We start from the raw sequence: 22,589 nt of genomic DNA, 5'->3' as shown, positions 1-22,589 counted from the left end.
ATTTGTGATAACACTCATAGCTTTACTTTTTTTTCTCTTTCTTCTCTCTCTACTCTCTCTTCTTCTCCTTCAGTCATTTCAATAGAGAAGACATGGAAGCTAAAGCTAGCTACCGAAAGAAAGAAGAAACAAGCAACAAGACCATCACAAAGATGGCAAGAAAAAGAAAACAAAAAGTATACTCTGGCTGAGATTTTCATCACATATGGTAAGATTTGATGAAGAGATCTCAGCTTCTCCATACCAAAAATAGAAGAAGAAGATTTCGGTCAGTAGAGGAAGATCCTTGGAGGGATGGCTTGTCTCTGATTTTGCCAACTACCACAGGAGGTAGCTACAATAGCTACGTGATAGAGGAGGCAGAAGTTGGAGCAGATGAAGCTGTCATCGTCATAACTCATCAAGGGCTAGGAATCCGTCTTGGAGGGCAAGGCAAGATGGAAGGCTTGGATTGATGATTATTGGTGACCAAGGAAGGACCAGAGGTAATTGCATGTTGGGTTTTACATTCAGTTTCCTCTTCTCTCTCTCTGGCCGAACCAGTTTGCATGAAGAAGAAGAAGATTAGCTTGGTTTGTTTGGTTTCAACCGTGGAGGCTTCCCCCTATATATAAGGGTGAACAACCAGGGCTTGAAGCAAGGAGTGAGAGTGCAAGGCACAGAGTTCTCATAGCTACTTAAGCTAACAGAAGTTCTTCTCCTTCAATGTTCTTCATTTTGTATTTTTCTGTTTAATTTTGTCTGTCTTGAGTCTCATGGAAAAAAGGCAAATAGTGAGGTTTGTATGAAAAAGCCATAGAGCAGAAAAAGGCAGAGAGTGCAAAATTAAGAGAAAAAGCCATAGATGTCCTTGGAGGTCCTTTGTACATCTGTGTTGTGTTTCATGATTCTGTGAGAATCTCCTTGCAAGTTGGGTTAGTACTTTGCAGTTGAAAGCTTGGCAGTGACCAAGTCAAGTTCAGGATTGGGGTTTAGATTCTGGACTTGTCCTGGATAGGAAGGGTAGTTCCTATGGAAAATTGGTGTTTGTAATCAAGGATGATTATAGTGAAATTCCATCATCATTGTGATGGAGACTGGATGTAGGCTGCACTACACTTAGCAGCTAAACCAGGATATATCTGGGTGTAATTTTCTCTCTCCTTCTACTCTATTTCTGTTTCTGCTGCACATGAGATAAAACTAAAAAATATCTCGTGCTGGGTCACGAGATAAAAAGAAAAAAAGTCTCGTGACTGGGTTCGAGACAAAAATCAAAAAGTCTCCAGAAGTTGTTTTAAAGACCAGCAAGTGTTTTGAAGTGAAAAAGGGGCTAAGATTCAACCCTCCCTTCTCTTAGCCACTGAAGACCATCATAGCTCTTTTAGAAGTAGGAAGTAGCAAGATGAAGAAGCCCACTTTCTAGGCCAAGAAGCATCATTCTCAACTTGTCAAGATGCCCACTGCAATGCATCCTCAGCCCAAAAAACCAACCTCTCAGCCCATTAAAGCAGTCTCACAACCCAGTAAGCCCAATTCTCATCCCACTAAGGCAGCTTCACAGCCCAGTAAGTCCAATAAGCCAAATTCTCAGCCCACCAAACCAGCATATAAGACCACGAAAACTACCTCTCAGCCCATAAAGACTTCTTTGCAGTCCACAAAACCCCACTCTCAGCCAACCAAAAACACCCTTTAGGGCAAGACAGTCCCACCTCATTCCAAAACATCATCTCAACCAACCAAGAACTTAGAAAGTAATAAGAACAAAGGAAATACCAGTGGATGTAAACTCACAAGATTTGGAAGATGTGTAAAAGAAGGTCCCATTCAGGAAGAAGATTCTGACTCTCATGACTCATATGAGAGTGCTAAAGATGCGTTGTACAAGCCTCCCAAAGTTCTAGGAGACAATTTGTATAGCAGTGACAGTGATAGTAAAAGCAGAAAAAGTGGACAAAGAAAGAACAAGAAGTTTAAAGCATAGGCCTCCTAAGTTCAGATTAGGGGATAAAGAAATAGACACTGATGACTCAAGCTATGAGGGTTTTGAAGATAAAGAAAGCTCTGAATCTGGTATGTTTAGGGTTTCCTTAGTGGTATTGATTTATTAATAGATTTGGCAAATTTTTAATGTCATTCATGTTTTGATTTGGTAGATATAGAAGGAGATGATGATGATGTTGATGGTGCCTCAGATGCTGACTCATGGTGTAAACCCCGTTAAATTAGTAAATAAATTAAATTTTAATAAAGAAAATTAGAAATGTGAATATTATATTAAATTAGGATAGAGCTCATCAAAACGAGAATTTTGACACTAATTTCAAAGAATTCGGCCCAAGATTGGACCGAATGAGCCGAACCGGTTGAACCGGGCCCAAATCGGGCCCGTGGGCCAAACCGGCCCAACACTTAAAGGAACCGAGGCTCTTCTTTCTCCGATCGCCGCAGCGTTTGCGGCCATGCGACCACCGCGTCGAGCTCTACGATTCTACAGGAACAATTTCATAGGTAAGCCACTTTATTACTCTCAGCCTCTCCTTCCCCTAATTTTTGAAAATTATGTAGCGGTGTTGAATTTCTTGCTTTTTGATGTATTAGGATCCAATTAGCTTGAGGAAAACGTTCACTCATCCTTATACGAACCTTGGGTAAGGTGAGGATATTATAGCTCTATCTAATTTATGAATTTGTGCATTGGATATTGAGTTTGGGTGTATATGTGTTGTATATTTGTATTAGGTGGTGTGTATGTAATTGGAACTTGAAATTGTGGACATTGGAGGCTTTGGATTGGTGCCAAGGCTTGGTGATTTTGGATAAGTAAAGCTGTATGTGTGTCCTTGGTGTTTTGCTTAGATCAATACGTGGAAATCGGCTAAGGTATGGTTTAGGTAATGTTCTGTGAAAACTTAGGCTAGAGAACCATAGGATAGGTTGAAATGATTGTGTATGTTGGATACTTAGCATTAATAACATTGATTGGTAATATAAATTATGTATGTGTTGGTGGTATTGTTTGTAAATTGGTGGTAATGATTGTATATGTATGTATGGCAAAATAGTGATGATTTTGTTGATGGAAGTATGGAATTTTGTTGATTGGTGGTAATGATTGTTTATGGATAGTAGAGTGATTTGAAGATGTTGTAAGTTGTGGTTGTGCTGAGTGTAGGTAACGGAAGTGGACATTGAAATTTGTTTAAAGAAGATTGAGGTTTTTGAAGTGTAATGAAAATTAGTTTTTGGCTAGATTTCGGTGAGTTATAACTTGACCTCCGAACCCCCAAATGGATTCAAACTTGTTTTGATGAAAAATTGGGTTCGTGAAGTTTATGCCGTTTGAAGAACGAATGAAAAATGATTTAAAATGATTAAGTTATGCCCGTCGGAAGTTTTGGTTTGGAATAGGAAAATTCTGCAGCTTTCTAACTTAATCAGATTTTTGGGAAAACGTACGCTAACGCGTACGCGTGGTATGGAATTTTTGACTGACCTCCTTATATGCGTACCCGAGTAGTCCTATGCGTATGCGTAATGGGCCAGTATGCATGTCCATGCGTACGCATGGTGCACGCGTACGTGTGACATGAGGTACATACCTACGCATACGCATGATAAAGGGATGCGCGCGCAAGCTGCCTTTTTATACTCCCACGCGTACGCGTGGCCCCTATTCCAGCAAATATGGTTTTCTGAGTTTTAAACCTTGTTTCAACTTCTAAACCTCTATTTTCATTCTTCTTATCATAAATGATAGTAATAAGCCTGCTAATCAGATGAAGCTAAGAAATGGAGATAAGTTGGAGGTGAAGTAAAGTTGAAAAGATAATGAATTGAATACGAAATATTATAAATTGTTATGTATAAAACTTGGCTTAAGCTATCAAATGATGATCTGAGATACGAGATTTCCTGGGTAAAGTACCGTGGCTTGCCACCACGAGTACCAAGTTGAATCTCGATACTCTGATGACCCTACGTCGTAAGGGGGACCAGGCATGTATAAATCCCCGGGAATGGTACACCCATTGAGCAATTGATATTTATATATGAGAAAAAGCTATGCATAGTCTCTTGGGGATGCGTGACGAGGGACAGTCCAAAGGTTTAGCAAACTGGACTTGTCGGGTTGGAATTGATAACCGACAGATGAGACTCATCAGCCATAGGACATGCATGCATCATGTGCATATTACTTGAATTTACTTGTTTGTACATTAACTGGGTGTGCCTAAATGTATTTCTATGCTAATTGTATATCTGTTATCTGCAGTAATTATACCTTTTTGTGCTTGCCTTTATCTGCTTATTTGTCTGTGATATGTTGTCAGAAATGGAGATATGGAGGAAAGGCGGTAAGACTTAGAGTTAAAATTAAGTTAAGTTAGATTTAATTACTCTTAGAAGACCACCTTTTATGGTTTTTGTTTAATACTTTAAGCTTTATAATCTGAGAGTTGGCGTTCTAGGATTGCCGTTGGCAATCCCAGGACCTTATATCTTATATGCGTGGCACCTTTACCATGCTGAGAACCTCTGGTTCTCACCTCATACTATGTTGTTGTTTTTCAGATGCAGGTTGAGAGGCACCTCGTTAGGCGTCTGGACTTCTGAAGCGAAGTGGTTATTGGGTTACTTTTTGTTGGATAGTATGTATATATATGTACTTAGTTTTCTCTCCGCATGACTTGTTCCTTTTGACCCTCTTAGGGACTTATGGAGAGACAAGATTTTGTTTATGTATGTTTGGATTTGGAATATGTATATATATGTATAAATGTTCTCCAGACAGCCTTGACTTCGCAGGCTGAGTTAGGAGCTTATTATTTTGTATCTTTGACCCTCTCTTCTTGGTTTTTCTTACCTTGTACTCGTTGACTATAGCTTTCTTAGCACGCAAGTTTACTCGTTTTCTGAGCGATGCACTTTTTATTTCACGACTTTCATTTTACCTGTTCTTCAAGGCTCCTAGTTATTGTTCTCTTTCTGCTATTATATGTATATAATTTTTTTAGAGGTTGTAATACCTCACCATCTATGTTTTATGACTTAAGCGTAAAGCTCTGTGTGGTAGGGTGTTACATTATATTATCAGAGTAGTTTGTTTCTATAGAGCCTGAGAGACGGACTGTCTATGCTTTTGTGCATTCTCTGTATATGTGTTTATGTGCTATTAGGATCTCTGACTGATATATATGGCATAAACGTTTGTGAGCATGCATTTGGAACTTAAAGCATTAGACCTGCGATATTGAGACTGATCAACTTAATATCACTTGTTTGGTGTGTATAAGGACCAGATGTCAACTCGCAAACGCGGTCGCGGGCAAGGTAGAGGTAGAATAGGCACTGTTAATCCTAACCTGACAGGGAATGACTCAATAGACTTTATGGCTGCCCTGGGAAATATGGCTGCAGCTATGCAGGCGACAGCCAAGGCACTGGGTAATCAAATAAACCATCCTAATCACGGGAATAATAATGACGAAGAAGGCCCTATGACACTTGCTACATTTCTGAAAGTTCACCCTCCAACCTTCAGGGGAACCTCAAATCCCACTGATGTAGACAACTGGATTCAGGCTATGGAACGGGCACTACAGGCTTAATAGGTCCCTGAGGAGCAATGGGTTGAGTTTGGAACTTATCAGCTACAAGGTGAGGCTTAGTATTGGTGGCAGGGAACACGATGTATCCTGTAGCCAGATGGTGCTGTGATTCCTTGGGAGGTCTTCCGAATAGAGTTCTATAAGAAATACTTTCCTAATTCGGTTAGAAATGCCAAGAAACTTGAATTGATGCAATTAAAGCAAGGCCAAATGACTGTTACTGAATACACTAGCAAGTTTGAGGAGTTATGTCATTTTTCTCATATCTGTCAAGGTGTGCCCGAAGATTTTGCTGAGTGGAAATGTATTAAGTATGAGGGAGGTCTTTGAAGCGATATTCTGAGCTTTGTTGCACCAATGGAGATCAGAGTGTTTTCTGAATTGGTGAATAAGAGTAGGGTGGCTGAGGAATGTGTGAGGAAGGTGGCAGCAGAGAAGGGAAGTCTAAGGGTGCCTTTTCAGAGGAGTTCCAAGGAGGAATTTTACGCCAAGGGGCAAAAACTTTAAACGTGGGGTTTTGTTCCACAGTAGAATCCCAGCCAGGGTAATTTTAGAAGGCCGAATGTTAATGCTAATCAAGCGAGAAGGTATGGAAAGCAACCACAGTAGGATTTGAGCTGTCAGAGATGTGGGAAGTATAATCCAAGAGTTCTGTGCAGGTTTGGAACTGGAGTATGCTATTTTTGTAGACAGTCTGGGCACTTGGCCAGTAATTGTCCAGAAAAGAAGAAATATGAGTCTGGTAGGGTGCAACAGCCGGGGAGAGTTTATACCACTTCTGCAGTAGGTGCTGAAGGATCAGAGACACTGATTAAAGGTAATTGTGAAATAGCCGATAAAGTTTTAAATGCCTTATTTGTTTCAAGAGCAACACATTTATTTATTGCATTTGAAAAGACTAACGAGTTAGGATTGAGAATGGTGGTTTTAGATTATGATTTGAAGGTGCATAATGCTACTCATGAAGCTATGGTGACTAGGTTAGGATGTCCACAAGTTCCGTTCCGAGTACAACAACATGAATTTGTGCATGATTTAATTTGTTTGCCAATGAGTGGTCTTGATCTCATCTGGGGACTAGATTGGTTGTCCAAGAATCATGTCTTGCTTGATTGTACTGAGAAAACGGTACATTTTATGCCAGAAGGGTCAGAAGTGTCGGTTGTAGTAAATAGTTACTATTTGAATTATATGATAATAAATTGTTCTGGGACTGAATGCCAGGGTATCATGCTATTAACTGCGGGTGTTTCAGGTGATGCTCAAAACATAGAACAGATTCCAGTTGTTAATGAGTTTCCTGAGGTGTTCCCGGATGATATTGAGGAATTCCCACCTAACAGAGAGGTTGAATTCGCAATTGAGTTGGAGCCTGGAACCGGTCCGATTTCAAGTACTCCTTACAGAATGTTACCTCTAGAAATGGTCGAATTAAAGACTCAGTCGTAGGATCTGTTGGAAAAATGCTTTATCCACCCAAGTGTTTCTCCGTGGGGAGCGCCAGTGTTACTGGCAAAGAAGAAGGACGGAGGTATGCGCTTGTGTGTCGATTATCAGCAACTGAATAAGGTTACTGTGAAGAATAAATATCCATTACCTAGAATTAACGACCTAATGGATCAGTTACAGGGTGCTGGTGTGTTCTCTAAGATTGATTTTCGATCCAGGTATCATCAAATAACAGTTAAAGGTGAAGATATTCCGAAAACTGCTTTTAGAACGCGTTATGGTCATTATGAGTATACGGTGATGTCTTTCGGGTTAACCAATGCTCCGACAGTATTCATGGATTATATGAATAGGATTTTCCGGCCGTACATGGACAAGTTTGTTATTATCTTTATTGATGATATCCTTGTTTACTCTAAGACTAAAGAAGAGCATGCTGATCACTTGCAAACTGTGCTGCAAATTTTGAAAGACAAGAAGTTATATGCTAAGTTATCTAAATGTGAGTTCTGGAAGAGTGAGGTGAAGTTTCTTGGTCACGTAGTGAGCAAGCAAAGAATAGCTGTGGATCCTGCTAAGGTAGAAGCAATGATGAATTGGGAGCGACCAACTTCTATGACTGAGATCAGGAGTTTCCTAGGTTTGGCAAGTTATTATCGGAGGTTTATTAAGGGATTTTCACAAATCGCCTTACCTTTAACCGAGCTGACTAGGAAGGATGTGCTTTTGTTTGGACTTTTGAGTGTGAAAAGAGTTTTCTAGCATTGAAGTAGAGGTTGACCACTACACCCGTATTGGTATTACCTAAACCAAATGAACCGTTTGAAGTGTACTGTGATGCATCATTAAAGGGTTTGGGGTGTGTTCTGATGCAGCACCAAAATGTCGTAGCATACGTGATGAGCGGATATTTTATACGCTTTTTGACATCATTTTCATATAGTTTTTAGTAGTTTTTATTTAGTTTTTATTGAGTTTTTATAGGTTTTACTGTTAAATTCATATTTTTGGATTCTACTATGAGTTTTTGTGTTTTTGGACAATTTCAGCTATTTTCTGGTTGAAATTGAGGAGCTGGAGTAGAAGTCTGATTTAAAGACAGAGAAAGCACTGCAGATGTTGTCCAAATCTGACCGGCCTACATTTAGAAAAGCTTTTCTGGAGTTACAGAAGTCCAAATGGAGCGCTCTCAACGGCTATGGAAAGCTGACTTCCAGAACTTTCCAGCAATATATAATAGTTTATACTTTGCTTCGGATTAGAAGGCCCAAAACTGGCATCCAACGCCAGCTTCCTACCTCCTTCCAGGCGTCCAGTGCCCAAAGAGCAGAGACCAATGTACAAACACCCAAAGAGGACCCCCTAGCTGGTATTCCAGGCCTCAGAGACCTCATAGCATGTGAATCTTATCAAAACTCAGCCCAAACACTCACCAAGTGGGCCCCAGAAGTGAATTTTAGCACTAAATAGACTGTTTTACCCTTACTAGTCATCAATTTAGTATTTAAGGGATTTTATTTATGTAATTCAGAGATCTTCGATTCCATTCAGTCCTATTTTCATTTTTACTTTGTATTTTAGTTTAGTATGAGTTTCTAAACCTCCTAGGTTGAGGGGAGGAGCCCTGCTGAGTCCTGTGAATTAATAAAAGTATTACTGTTTCTTTTTCAATTTGTGTTTGATCTATCTCTAAGATGTATATCCAATCTTCATCGTGGTGAATAGGATTATCTAATAAATTAGCTCTGTTTATCACATTAAGACGAACGTGCCTGACAAATACTCGCGTCTACTTGGGTTCGTGTGAATACTTGGCCAGAAAGCACGGACCAACAGCTATGTTTATACATCTCTCAGACGGTTAATCCATGACTTCGTTGGGGACTTCTCAAGACACCAGTTTAGCCGATTTCCAGGGAAATTAGGGTCTCCGTGGTATAGGCTAGAATCCAAAGAAGCAGCATTCTCTGATCCAAAAGATTCAACCTTATCTGTGGCATTTTGAGTAGGATCGCCAAGAGAATAACCATGGGCAATGGCTTTGATCACTTATAGCCTGCCATAGAAGAAGATCATTCACAAGCAAAGAAGACAGTAATACTAGAGTTCATTCAGAAAGACAAAGCAACTTTGACTCTCAACCCTCTTCCTATTATTGCTTTCAATTCTACTACAAATTCCATATATGACATATACTCATTCAAGGTTTACATAAACTCTATGATTCCGTCTGACTAAGACCTGCAAGCCAACCATTGCTTGCTTCAAGCCACAATCCTTGTGGGATCGATCCTAACTCAACTAGATATTGTAAACCCCAGTTAAATTAGTTAATAAATTAGTTTTTAATAAAGAAAACTAGAAATGTCAATATTATATCAAATTCAGATAGAGCTCGTCGAAACGAGAATTTTGACACCAATATCGAAAAAAAAGTCCAAGATTGGACCGAATGGGCCGAACCGGTTGAGCCAGGCCCAAACCGGGCCGTGGGCCAAACCGGGCCAGCCTTTTAAAAGGAACCCACGTCCTCTTATTCTTCATTTTTAGCAAAACACTGAAGGCTGCGTATAGGGAGAAGAGAAACGCTGAAACCCTTGCGGCAAATTTCAATTCGTCGTAGCTCCTCCGTCGGAGCTCCGATTGCCGCACCGTTTGCGGCCACGCGTCCACCGCGTCGAGCTCTACGTTTTTACCGGAATAATTTCTTTGGTAAGCCATTAATCACTTCCTGCCATTCTTTTCCCCCAATTTTCAAATAATTAGAAGAGATGTTGAATTCCTTTGATTTTTGATGTTTTATGATCCAATTAACACTAGGAAAATATTTACTCTTGCTTATGTGAAGCTTGGATAAGGTGAGAATGCGATAATTCTATTTTATTTTCATTGAATTTGAGCTTTGAGTATTAAATTGGATATATATGTGTTATGAATGTGTATTAGGTTGTGAATAAATAATTAGAGCTTGAAATTGTGAATACTAGAACTTGGAGAAAGCTGATTAGTGAATTTTGAGGGGCTGCCATGATTTTGAATAAATAGCTTTGGTCGTTACGTGGAAATTAGCCAAGGTTTAGGTTTCTTGCATTTAATATATAATGTTCTTTAAAAACTTAGACTAGATGACCACAGGATAAGTTGGAATGTAGGTGTATATTTAATGTTTAGTAATTGGTTGATGAATAAGCTTGGTTTGGTTTTGTGATTTATTTGTAAGATGAAATTGGTTGCTAGATGGATCTTTGAAAGGATATGTGATTGAATTGTTGATTATATGGCTATATTTTGATTTGGTTGAAAGGTAATTGATGAAAAGATATGGAGCTTGTTGAGGATTATTGTTGGCAATTTGAGTTGGTGGTAATAGGTTTGAAAATGATTGGAATGGAAATTTTGAGTGAAAAATGAGGTTTTGAAGAATTTACAAAAGTTGGTTTGGCCGAACTTCGATGAGGTATAACTTGGCCTTCGGACCTTCAATTTGTTTCTAACTTGTTTTAAAATGAAAATTTGGTTCATGATCTTTATGCCACTCGAAGAACGGTTGAAAAAAGTTGCAAATCGAATAAGTTATGTTGGGTGGAAGATTAAGTTTATAAACTGTCCCTTAACAAGATTTTGCAGCTTTGTTTCCTCAACTCTGCTACTACATCTGCTTCTGATTTTTTTCAAAGAACGTACGCCCACGCGTACGCGTGGAGTGGATTTTTGGCGATGCATAAGCGACGAGTCCATGCGTGCGCATAAGTTGTAACAAGCATGTCCACGCGTACGTGTGACCCATGCGTACTCGTGACATGAAGATTTCACCTACGTGAACGCATGACGAGGGACGCGCACGCGAGCTGCGTTTTTACAATTCCACGCGTACGCGTGGTACCTTTTCCAGCAAACATGATTTTAAGGTTTTTAAAACCTATTTCAAATTACAAAAGCTCTATTTTCATTCCATTGGTCATAAATAATAGTGTTAAACTTGATAATCAGATAAAGCTAGGAAATAGGGATAACTTGAAGGTGAAGTAAAGTTGAAAAGAGATGAATTGATTATGAGATGTTATGGATAAGTCATATATGATACTTGACTGGATGTTCTGATGAAAGATTATATTTGAAATTTGGCTTGAATGATTTAATGATCTGAGATATGAGATTCCCTGGATAAAGTGCCGTGACTTGCCACCACGTGTACCAGGTTGAAAACTCGATACTCTGTTGACCCTACGATGTAAGTGTGACCGAGCACTATATAAATTCCTAGGAATGTTACCCCCATTGAGAAACATCGATTATTTGAAAAAAAGCTATGCATAGACTCTTGGGGATGCATGTCGAGGGACAGTCTAAGTTCAATTCAGACTTGTCGGGTTGGCTGGATAACCGACAGATGAGCCTCATCAGCCATAGGACAGGCATGCATCATATGCATATTACTTGAATTACTTGCTTGTGCTTTAACTGGGTGTGCCTAAATGTACTTGCCATGTTAAATGTATATTTATTACCTGCAGTATTTGTAACCTTCTTGTGCTTGCCTTTATCTGTTTATTTGTTTGTGAAATGCATAATGGAGTTGGAGGTGTGGAGGAATGACAGTATGAAATTTAGATTTAAGGTTAAGTTAATTTAGGTTTAGATACTCTTAGAAAACCACCTTTTATGGCTTTTGTTTAATACTTTGAGCTCTAAAATCTGAGTGTCGGCGTTCTAGGATTGCCTCTGGCATTCCCAGGACCTTATATATTATGTGTGTGGCACCTTTACCATACTGAGAACCTCCGGTTCTCATTCCATACTATGTTATTGTTTTTCAGATGCAGGTCGAGAGGTGTCTCGTTAGGCGTCTGGGTTCCTGAAGCGAAGTGGTTACTGGGTTATTTTGTTGTATGGTGATTTATATATATGTACTTAGCTTTCTCTCCGCACAACTTGTTATTTTGATCCTCCTGGAGGTTTATGGAGAGGCAGGATTTTATTTAAGTACATTTGGGTTTTGGATATGTATATATATATATATATGTGTGTAAAAACCTTTAGCCAGCCTTGACTTCGCGGGCTGAGTTAGGAGCTAGTTATTTTGTATCCTTGGCTCTCTATTCCAACTTTTATTATCTTATGTTTGATAGTTATAGTTTTCTTCACACGCAAGTTATTCCGTTTCTGGAGCGTTGCGCTTTTTATTTCGCGATTTTTACTCCCTCCATTCTTCAAGGCTCCTAGCATATTATAATCTTTTTGCTATTTTATGTACACATTTTATTTTAGAGGTCGTAATACCTCACCACCTCTGTTTTACATCCTAGGTGTAAAGCTCTGTGTGGTAGGGTGTTACATTATGGTATCAGAGCAGTTCGTTCCTATAGAGCCTGAAAAACGGACTGATTGTGCTTCTGTGCATTCTCTGTATATGTGTTTATGTGCTATTAGGATATCTGACTGATATATATGGCATAAATGTTTGTGAGCATGCATTTGGAACTTAAAGCATTAGACTTGCGATATTGAGACTAATCAACTTAATATCACTTGTTTGGTGTGTATAAGGACCAGATGTCGACTCGCGGAGGCGGTCGCAGGCAAGGTAGAGGTAGGATAGGTACCGTTACTCTTGGTCTGGCAGGGAATAATTCAGTAGACTTTATGGCTGCCTTGGGAAATATGACTGCAGCTATGCAGGCGGCAGCCGAGGCACTGGGTAATCAGATAAGCCAGAGTAAACACGGGAACAATAATGATGAGGACGGCCCTGTGACACTTGTAACATTTTTGAAAGTTCATCCTATGACTTTCAAGGGAACCTCAAATCCCACTAATGCAAATAATTGGATTCAGGCTATGGAACGAGCATTGCAGGCTCAACAGGTTCCTGAAGAGTAATGGGTTGAGTTTGGAACTCATCAACTGCAAGGTGAGGCTCAGTATTGGTGGCAGGGAACACGATGTATCCTCCAGCCAGATGGTGCTGTGATAACCGGGAGGTTGGTTATTTAAGAATCATGTTTTACTTGATTGTTCTAAGAAATCAGTACAGTTTATGTCGGAAGGGTCAGAAGCGCCAGTTGTGGTGAATAGTTATTATTTGAACTCTATGATAGTAAACTGTTCTGGAACTGAATGTCAGGGTATTATGTTATTAACTGCGGGAGTATCAGGTGATGATCAGAGTTTAGAGCAGATTTCGGTTGTATGTGAATTTCCATATGTATTTTCGGATGATATTAATGAATTTTCACTTAACCGGGAGGTTGAATTTGCAATTGAGTTGGTGCCTAGAGCCGGTCCGATTTCGATTACTCCTTACAAGATGTCCCCTTTGGAGATGGCTGAACTGAAGGCTCAGTTGGAAGATCTGTTGGGTAAGTACTTTATTTGACCAAGTGTTTCTACGTGGGGACCGCCATTGTTACTGGTAAAGAAGAAGGACGGAAGTATGCGCTTGTGTATCGATTATCGGCAATTGAATAAGATTACTGTGAAGAATAAATATCTGCTGCCTAGAATGGACGACCTAATGGATCAGTTACAGGGTGCCGGTATGTTTTCTAAGATTGATTTACGATCCGGGTATCATCAGATAAGGGTTAGAAATGAAGATATTCTGAAAACTACTTTTCAGGACGCATTATGGTCATTACAAGTATATGGTGATGTCTTTTAGGTTAACTAATTCTCCAGCAGTATTCATGGATTATATGAATAAAATTTTATGGCCGTATCTGGACAAGTTTGTTATTGTCTCATTGATGATATTCTTGTTTACTCTAAGACTGAAGAGGAGCATGTTGATCACTTGCGAACTGTACTGCAAATTCTAAGAGATAGGAAGTTATATGCTAAGTTATCTAAATGCGAGTTTTGGAAGGGTGAGGTGAAGTTTTTCGGTCACGTGGTGAGTAAGCGGGGGAATAACCATGGATCCTGCTAAGGTGGAAGTAGTAATGAATTGGGAGCGACCAACTTCAGTGACAGAGATCAGGAGTTTCCTAGGATTAACTGGGTATTATCACAGTTTCATTAAGGGATTTTCACAGCTCATCTTACCTTTAACTAAGTTGGCTAGGAAGGAAACACCTTTTGTCTAGACTCCGGAGTGTGAAGAGACTTTCCAAGCATTGAAGCACAGGTTGACTACTGCACCTGTATTGGTATTACCTGAACCAAGTGAACCGTTTGAAGTGTACTGTGATGCATCATTAAAGGGTTTAGGATGCGTTCTGATACAGCACCAGAATGTTGTAGCATACGTCTCACGGCAGTTAAGGTCGCATGAAATGAACTATCCAACACATGATTTGGAACTTGCTGCTGTTGTGTTTGCTTTAAAGATCTGGAGGCACTACCTCTATGGCGTTAAGTTTCATGTTTTCTCAGACCATAAGAGTTTGAAGTATCTTTTTGAGCAGAAAAAATGTTGAATATGCATCAGAGGAGGTGGATGGAGCTTCTGGAAGATTATGATTTTGAATTGAATTATCATCTAGGAAAAGCGAACGTTGTGGCGGATGCCTTGAGTCGGAAATATTTATATGCAGCTTGGATGATGCTACAAGAAGAAGAATTACTAAGGGCATTTCAAGGTTTGAATTTGGGAATTAGAGAAGAATCTGGAATTTTGTGTTTGAGTCAGTTGCATATTTTAACTGAATTTAAATCAGAACTTCTGAAGGCTCATCGAGACAGTAAAGCGTTACGTAAGGTATTACTAGCAGTTGAACAAGGGAAACAGTGGAGAGTGCCAGAAGGACAGGATGGTTTGTGGAGGTTCAAGAACCGGATTGTTATGCCAGATATTGGAGACCTGCGACAGAGAATCTTGAAGGAAGCTCATAAGAGCGGGTTTTCAATCTATCCAGGGAGCACTAAAATGTATCAAGATCTGAAAGCGATGTTTTGGTGGCCAGGTATGAAGAATGATGTGGCATTGCATGTATCTAAATGTTTAACGTGTCAGAAAGTTAAGATTGAGTATCAGAGACCATCAGGGACCCTTCAGCCTTTGAAGATTCCACAATGGAAATGGGAGAGTATCGTAATGGATTTTGTGATAGGTTTGCCTAGAATCCGGTCTGGTTGTGATGCTATTTGGGTGGTTGTGGATCAACTGATGAAATCAGCTCACTTTCTTCCTATCCGAATAAGTTGCACAATGGAGGAATTGACTCGAATGTATATCAAAGAGATTGTCAGGTTACATGGCGTACCTTCTACCATTATATCTGACAGAGATCCCCATTTTACATCAAGGTTCTGAGGAGCTTTTCAGCGTGCATTTGGGACTCAATTAAGCTTGAGTACTGCGTATCACCCCCAGACAGATGGTCAGTCAGAGAGAACTATTCAGACCTTAGAGGATATGCTAAAGGCTTGTGTATTGGACCAACCGGTAAGCTGGGATCGGTATAAGCCATTAATAGAGTTTGCTTATAATAATAGCTATCATGCGAGTATTGAAATGGCTCCATGTGAGGCTCTGTATGGCAAAAAATGTCAGTCTCCACTATGTTGGCATGAAATTGGAGAAAGAAGTTTGTTAGGGCCTGAGATGATAGATGAAACCACTGAACAAATAAAGAAGATTTGTAACCGAATGCTTATAGCCCAAAGCCGCCAAAAGAGCTATGCTTATTAGAGGTGAAAGCCTTTGGAGTTCGAAGAAGGAGAACACGTCTTTCTGAAAGTTACACCAACTACTGGAGTGGGAAGAGCTATTAAGACTAAGAAACTGAATCCCCGTTATATTGGACCGTTTGAGATCCTAAAGAAAATTGGGCCAGTGGCTTATAGAATTGCCTTACCACCGTATCTCTCGAATTTACACGACGTGTTTCATGTATCACAACTTCGGAGATATACTCCTGACATAAGTCATGTTCTGGAACCGAAACCGATTCAAGTGAGGGAAGATTTAACACTTTCAGTAATTCTAGTAAAGATTGATGACACCAGCGTTAAATGATTATGCAGGAAAGGAATATTATTGGTAAGAGTAGCTTGGAGTCGAGCTAATATTGAGAAATACATTTGGGAACTTGAATCAGATATATGGAAGGACTACCCACATCTCTTTTCAGGTAACTACATCTGAATTTTGAGGGCAAAATTCTTTGTTAGGTAGGTAGGATGTAACCCCCGATTAAATTAGTTAATAAATTAGTTTTTAATAAAGAAGACTAGAAATGCGAATATTATATCAAATTATGATAGAGCTCGTTGAAACGAGAATTTTGACACCAATTTCGAAAAAATGGTCCAAGATTGGACCGAACGGGCCGAACCGGTTGAGCCGAGTCCAAACCGGGCCGTGGGCCCAACCGGGCCAGCCTTTTAAAAGGAACCCACGTCCTCTTCTTCTTTATTTTCAGCAAAATGCTGAAGGCAGCATACAGGGAGAAGAGAAACGCCGAAACCCTTGCGGCAAATTTCAATTCGCCGTAGCTCCTCCATCTGAGCTCCGATCGCCGCACCGTTTATGGCCACGCGTCCATTAATCACTTCCAGCCATTGTTTTCCCCCAATTTTCAAATAATTGAAAGAGATGTTGAATTCCTTTGATTTTTTATGTTTTAGGATCCAATTAACTTGAGGAAAATGTTTACTCTTGCTTATGTGAAGCTTGGGTAAGGTGAGGATATGATAATTCTATTTTATTTTCATTGAATTTGAGCTTTGAGTATTAAATTGGATAAATATGTGTTATGAATGTGTATTAGGTTGTGAATAAATAATTGGAGCTTGAAATTGTGAATACTAGAACTTGGAGGAAGCTGATTAGTTGAATTTTGAGGGGCTGCCATGATTTTGAATAAATAGCTTTGGTCGTTATGTGGAAATCGACCAAGGTATGATTTAGGTTTCTTGCATTTAATATATAATGTTCTGTGAAAACTTAGGCTAGATGACCACAGGATAAGTTGGAATGCAGGTGTATATTTAATGTTTAGTAATTGGTTGATGAATAAGCTTGGTTTGGTTTTGTGATTTGTTTGTAAGATGATATTGGTTGCTAGATGGATCTTTGAAAGGATATGTGATTGAATTGTTGATTATATGGCTATATTTTGATTTGGTTGAAAGGTAATTGATGAAAAGATATGGAGCTTGTTGAGGATTATTGTTGGCAATTTGAGTTGGTGGTAATAGGTTTGAAAATGATTGGAATGGAAATTTTGAGTGAAAAATGAGGTTTTGAAGAATTTACAAAAGTTGGTTTTGGCTGAACTTCGATGAGGTATAACTTCGCCTTCGGACCTTCAATTTGTTTCTAACTTGTTTTAAAATGAAAATTTGGTCCATGATGTTTATGCCACTCGAAGAACAGTTGAAAAATGTTGCAAATCGAATAAGTTATGTTGGGTGGAAGATTAAGTTTATAAACTGTCCCTTAACAGGATTTTGTAACTTTGTTTCCTCAACTTTGCTACTGCATCTGCTTCTGGTTTTTTCAAAGAACGTACGCCCACGCGTACGCGTGGAGTGGATTTTCAGCGATGCGTAAGCGACGAGTCCATGCGTGCGTGTAAGGGGTAAATAAGCATGTCCACACGTACGCGTGACCCACGCGTACGCATGACATGAAGATTTCACCTACGCGTACGCATGATGAGGGACGCAAACGCGAGCTGTGTTTTTACAATTCCACGTGTACGCGTGGTACCTTTTCCAGAAAACATGATTTTAAGGTTTTTAAAACCTATTTCAAATTACAAAACCTGTATTTTCATTCCATTGGTCATAAATAATAGTGTTAAACTTCATAATCAGATAAAGCTAGGAAATGGGGATAACTTGAAGGTGAAGTAAAGTTGAAAAGAGATGAATTTTTTATAAGATGTTATGGATAAGTCATATATGATACTTGACTAGATGTTCTTATGAAAGATTATGTATGAAATTTGGCTTGAATGATTTAATGATCTGAGATATGAGATTTCCTGGATAAAGTGTCGTGACTTGCCACCACGTGTACTAGGTTGAAAACTCGATACTCTGTTGACCCTACGACGTAAGTGTGACCGTGCACTATATAAATTCCCGGAAATGTTACCCCTATTGAGCAATATCGATTATTTGAAAAAAAGCTATGCATAGACTCTTGGGGATGCACGTCGAGGGACAGTCTAAGTTCAATCCAGACTTGTCGGGTTGGCTGGATAACCGACAGATGAGCCTCATCAACCATAGGACAGGCATGCATCATATGCATATTATTTGAATTACTTGCTTGTGCATTAACTGGGTGTGCCTAAATGTACTTGCCATGTTAAATGTATATTTGTTACCTGCAGTATATGTAACCTTCTTGTGCTTGCCTTTATCTGTTTATTTGTTTGTGAAATGCATAATGGAGTTGGAGGTGTGGAGGAATGGCAGTATGGGATTTAGATTTAAGGTTAAGTTAATTTAGGTTTAGATACTCTTAGAAAACCACCTTTTATGGCTTTTGTTTAATACTTTAAGCTCTACAATTTGAGTGTCGGTGTTCTAGGATTGCCTCTGGCATTCCCAGGACCTTATATATTATGTGTGTGGCACCTTTACCATACTGAGAACCTCTGGTTCTCATTCCATACTATGTTGTTGTTTTTCAGATGCAGGTCGAGAGGCGTCTCGTTAGGCGTCTGGGTTCCTGAAGCAAAGTGGTTACTGGGTTATTTTGTTGTACAGTGATTTATATATATGTACTTAGCTTTCTCTCCACACAACTTGTTATTTTGATCCTCCTGGAGGTTTATGGAAAGGCAGGATTTTTTTTAAGTACATTTTTTTTTTGGATATATATATATATATATATATGTAAAAACCTTCGGCCAGCCTTGACTTCGTGGGCTGAGTTAAGAGCTAGTAATTTTGTATCCTTGACTCTCTATTCCTACTTTTATTATCTTATGTTTGATAGTTATAGTTTTCTTCACACGCAAGTTATTCCGTTTCCGGAGCGTTGCGCTTTTTATTTCGCGATTTTTATTCCCTCCATTCTTCAAGGCTCCTAGCATATTGTAATACTTCTGCTCCTTTATGTACATATTTTATTTTAGAGGTCGTAATACCTCACCACCTCTGTTTTACATCCTAGGTGTAAATCTCTGTGTGGTAGGGTACTACAGATATTACTTAGACAACCCAGTGCACTTGCTGGTACTACTGCTATACGAATAGTGTGGGGTTTGTGTACACGTGCACCAATACGCCTCATGGCAATTAAGGCCGCATGAGATGAACTAGCCGACTTAGAACTTTTTACCATTGTGTTTGCTCTAAAAATTCTGAGACATTATCTCTATGGCGTTAAGTTTCATGTTTTCTCAGACCATAAGAGTTCGAAGTATCTCTTTGGGCAGAAAGAGTTATGCGTCAGAGTAGGTGGATGGAACTTCTGAAAGACTATGACTTTGAGTTAAACTATCACCCTGGAAAAGTGAATGTTGTGGCAGACACTTTAAGTCGGAAGTCTCTATGTGCTGCATGGATGATGTTATGAGAGGAATAATTGTTATAGGCGTTCGAAGGTCTGAAGTTGGGGGCTAGAGAGGAATCTGGTGTTCTGTGTTTGAGTCAGTTACAAATTTCAAGTGATTTTAAATCGAAACTTCTGAAGGCTCATCAAGATGATGAAGCGTTACATAAAGTATTACTGGCAATTCAGCAAGGAAAGCGGTAGAGAGTGTCAGAGAATAAGGACGGCCTATGGAGGTTCAAGGATCGAATTATTGTTCCAGATGTCGGATATTTGCGACAAAGTATCTTAAAAGAAGCTCATAAGAGTGGGTTTTCAATCCACCCGAGAAGCACCAAATATATCAAGATCCAAAAGCGATGTTCTGGTGGCCAGGAATGAAGAATGATGTGGCGTTGCATGTATCCAAATGTTTAACATGTCAAAAAGTTAAAATCGAGCATCAAAGACCATCAGGAACCCTTCAGCCTTTAGAGATTCCACAATGGAAATGGGAAAGTATCGCAATGGATTTTGTGACGGGTTTACCTAGGACTCAGACTGGTTATGATGCTATTTGGGTGGTTGTGGACCAACTAACAAAATCAGCTCACTTTCTCCCCATCGGGATAAGTTGCACAATGGAAGAATTGGCTCGAATATACATCAAAGAGATTGCCAAATTACATGGCGTGCCTTCCACCATTATATCCGATAGAGATTCTCGTTTCACATCAAGGTTCTGAGGAGCCTTTCAGCGTGCATTTGGGACTCAGTTGAGTTTGAGTACTGCATATCACCCTTAAACAGATGGTCAAACAGAGAGAACTATTCAGACCTTGGAGAGGATATGCTAAGGGCTTGTGTTTTGGACCAGCCAGCAACCTGGGATCGGTATATTCCCCTAACGGAGTTTGCTTATAACAATAGCTACCATGCGAGCATCCAGAATGGCTTCGTATGAGGCTCTATATGGCAGGGAATGTCAATCTCCGCTATGTTGGTATGAAGCTGGAGAAAGAAGTTTGCTAGGGCCTGAGATGATAGCTGAAACTACTAAACAGATAAAGAAAGTCCAAAATCGAATGCTTATAGCCCAAATCCGTCAGAAGAGTTATGCGGATCAAAGGCAAAAGCCTTTGGAATTTGAAGAAGGAGAGCATGTGTTTCTAAAGGTTTTTCCAACCACCAAAGTGGGAAGAGCCATTAAGACGAAAAAACTGAATCCCCGTTATATTGGACCGTTTGAGATCCTAAAAAGAATTGGGCTGGTGGCTTATAGGATCACTTTACCGCCGTATCTTTTGAACTTGCACGACATATTTCATGTGTCACAGCTTCAAAAGTATACTCCTGACACAAGTCATGTTCTAGAACCATAATCAATTCAAGTGAGAGAAGATCTGACACTTCCAGTAATCCCATTGAGGATTGATGACACTAGCGTTAAAGGATTGCGCGGGAGGGAAGTATCACTGGTAAAAATAGCTTAAAGTCGAGCTGGTATTGAGGAACATACTTGGGAACTCGAATCAGATATGTGGAAAGACTGCCCACACCTCTTTTCAGGTAACTAAATTTGAATTTTGAGAGCAAAATTCTTCGTTAGGTGGGTAGGATGTAAACCCCGTTAAATTAGTAAATAATTAGTTAATAAATTAAATTTTAGAGAATAAAATTAGAAATGTGAATATTATATTAAATTAGGATAGAGCTCGTCAAAATGAGAATTTTGACAATAATTTCAAAAAATTCGGCCCAAGATTGGACCGAATAGGCCGGACCGATTGAACCGGGCCCAAACCAGGCCCGTGGGCCCAACCGGCCCAACACTTAAAGGAACCGAGGCTCTTCTTTCTCCCCACTTCAGCAAAGAGCTCGCTGAAAGCACAAATAGGGGAGAAAAGAAAACCAAATTCCCTAACCCTTACGTTACTTCAAATTACCGTATCTCCTCCATCCGAGCTCCAATTGCTGCACCGTTTGCGGCCACGCGACCACCGCATCGAGCTCTATGATTCTACTGGAACAATTTCTAAGCCACTTTATTATTCTCAGCCTCTCCTTCCACCAATTTTTGAAAATTATGTAGTGGTGTTGAATTTCTTGCTTTTTGATGTATTAGGATCGAATTAGCTTGAGAAAAATATTCACTCTTGCTTATATGAAACTTGGGTAAGGTAAGGATACCATAACTCTATCTAATTTTCGAATTTGTGCATTGGATATTGAGTTTGGGTGTATATGTGTTGTATATTTGTATTAGGTGGTGTGTATGTAATTGGAACTTGAAATTGTGGACATTGGAGGTTTTGGATTGGTGCCAAGGCTTGGTGATTTTGGATAAGTAAAGCTGTATGTGTGTCCTTGGTGTTTTGCTTTGATCAATACATGGAAATTGGCTAAGTTATGGTTTAAGTTTCACGTATTTAATATATAATCTTCTGTGAAAACTTAGGCTAGAGAACCATAGGATAGGTTGGAATGATTGTGTATGTTGGATACTTAGCATTAATAACATTGATTGATAATAAAAATTATGTATGTGTTGGTGGTATTGTTGGTAAGTTGGTGGTAATGATTGTATATGTTTATATGGCAAAATAGTGGTGATTTTGTTGATGGAAGTATGGAATTTTATTGATTAGTGGTAATGATTGTTTATGGGTAGTAGAGTGATTTGAAGATGTTGTAAATTGTGGTTGTGCTGAGTGTAGGTAAAGGAAGTGGACATTGAAATTTGTTTAAAGAACATTGAGGTTTTTGAAGTGTAATGAAAATTGGATTTTGGTTGGATTTCGGTGAGCTATAACTTGACCTCCGGACTCCCAAATGGTTTCAAACTTATTTTGATAAAAAATTGGGTTCGTGAAGTTTATGCCATTCGAAGAACGGATGAAAAATAATTTAAAATGATTAAGTTATGCACGTCGAAAGTTTTGATTTGGAATAGTAAAATTCTGTAGCTTTCTAACTTAATCAGATTTTTGGGAAAACGTACGCCCACGCGTACGCGTACGCGTGGTATGGAATTTTTGACTGACCTTCTTATATGCATACGCGAGTAGTCCTATGCGTATGCGTAATGGGCCAGCATGCATGTCCACGCG

General features: G+C 39.4%; 1 protein-coding gene across 1 annotated transcript; it reads left to right on the top strand.

Annotated features, from left to right (window-relative positions):
• On the top strand, positions 12,986–15,297 carry LOC107636867. The gene is made up of 4 exons (XM_016340341.1): positions 12,986–13,091; positions 13,199–13,402; positions 14,702–14,947; positions 15,095–15,297. Exons 1-4 carry the CDS (start codon positions 12,986–12,988, stop codon positions 15,295–15,297), a joined length of 759 nt encoding a protein of 252 aa, XP_016195827.1.

This window comes from Arachis ipaensis, chromosome B04 (assembly GCF_000816755.2).
Source record: "Arachis ipaensis cultivar K30076 chromosome B04, Araip1.1, whole genome shotgun sequence".
Taxonomy (NCBI): domain Eukaryota; kingdom Viridiplantae; phylum Streptophyta; class Magnoliopsida; order Fabales; family Fabaceae; genus Arachis; species Arachis ipaensis.
The sequence above is the reverse complement of the archived record's forward strand: the minus strand, read 5'-3'. Positions and strand labels throughout refer to the sequence as shown.

What these genes read in the sequence shown, in the direction of transcription:
- LOC107636867 (XM_016340341.1), top strand. Translation starts at nt 12,986, where the DNA reads ATGTATCCTCCAGCCAGATGGTGCTGTGATAACCGGGAGGTTGGTTAT. An exon ending in GTACAGTTTATGTCGGAAGG is followed by an intron (nt 13,092 to 13,198) that starts GTCAGAAGCGCC and finishes CGGGAGTATCAG; the next exon opens with GTGATGATCAGAGTTTAGAG. An exon ending in AGCGATGTTTTGGTGGCCAG is followed by an intron (nt 14,948 to 15,094) that starts GTATGAAGAATG and finishes ATTTTGTGATAG; the next exon opens with GTTTGCCTAGAATCCGGTCT.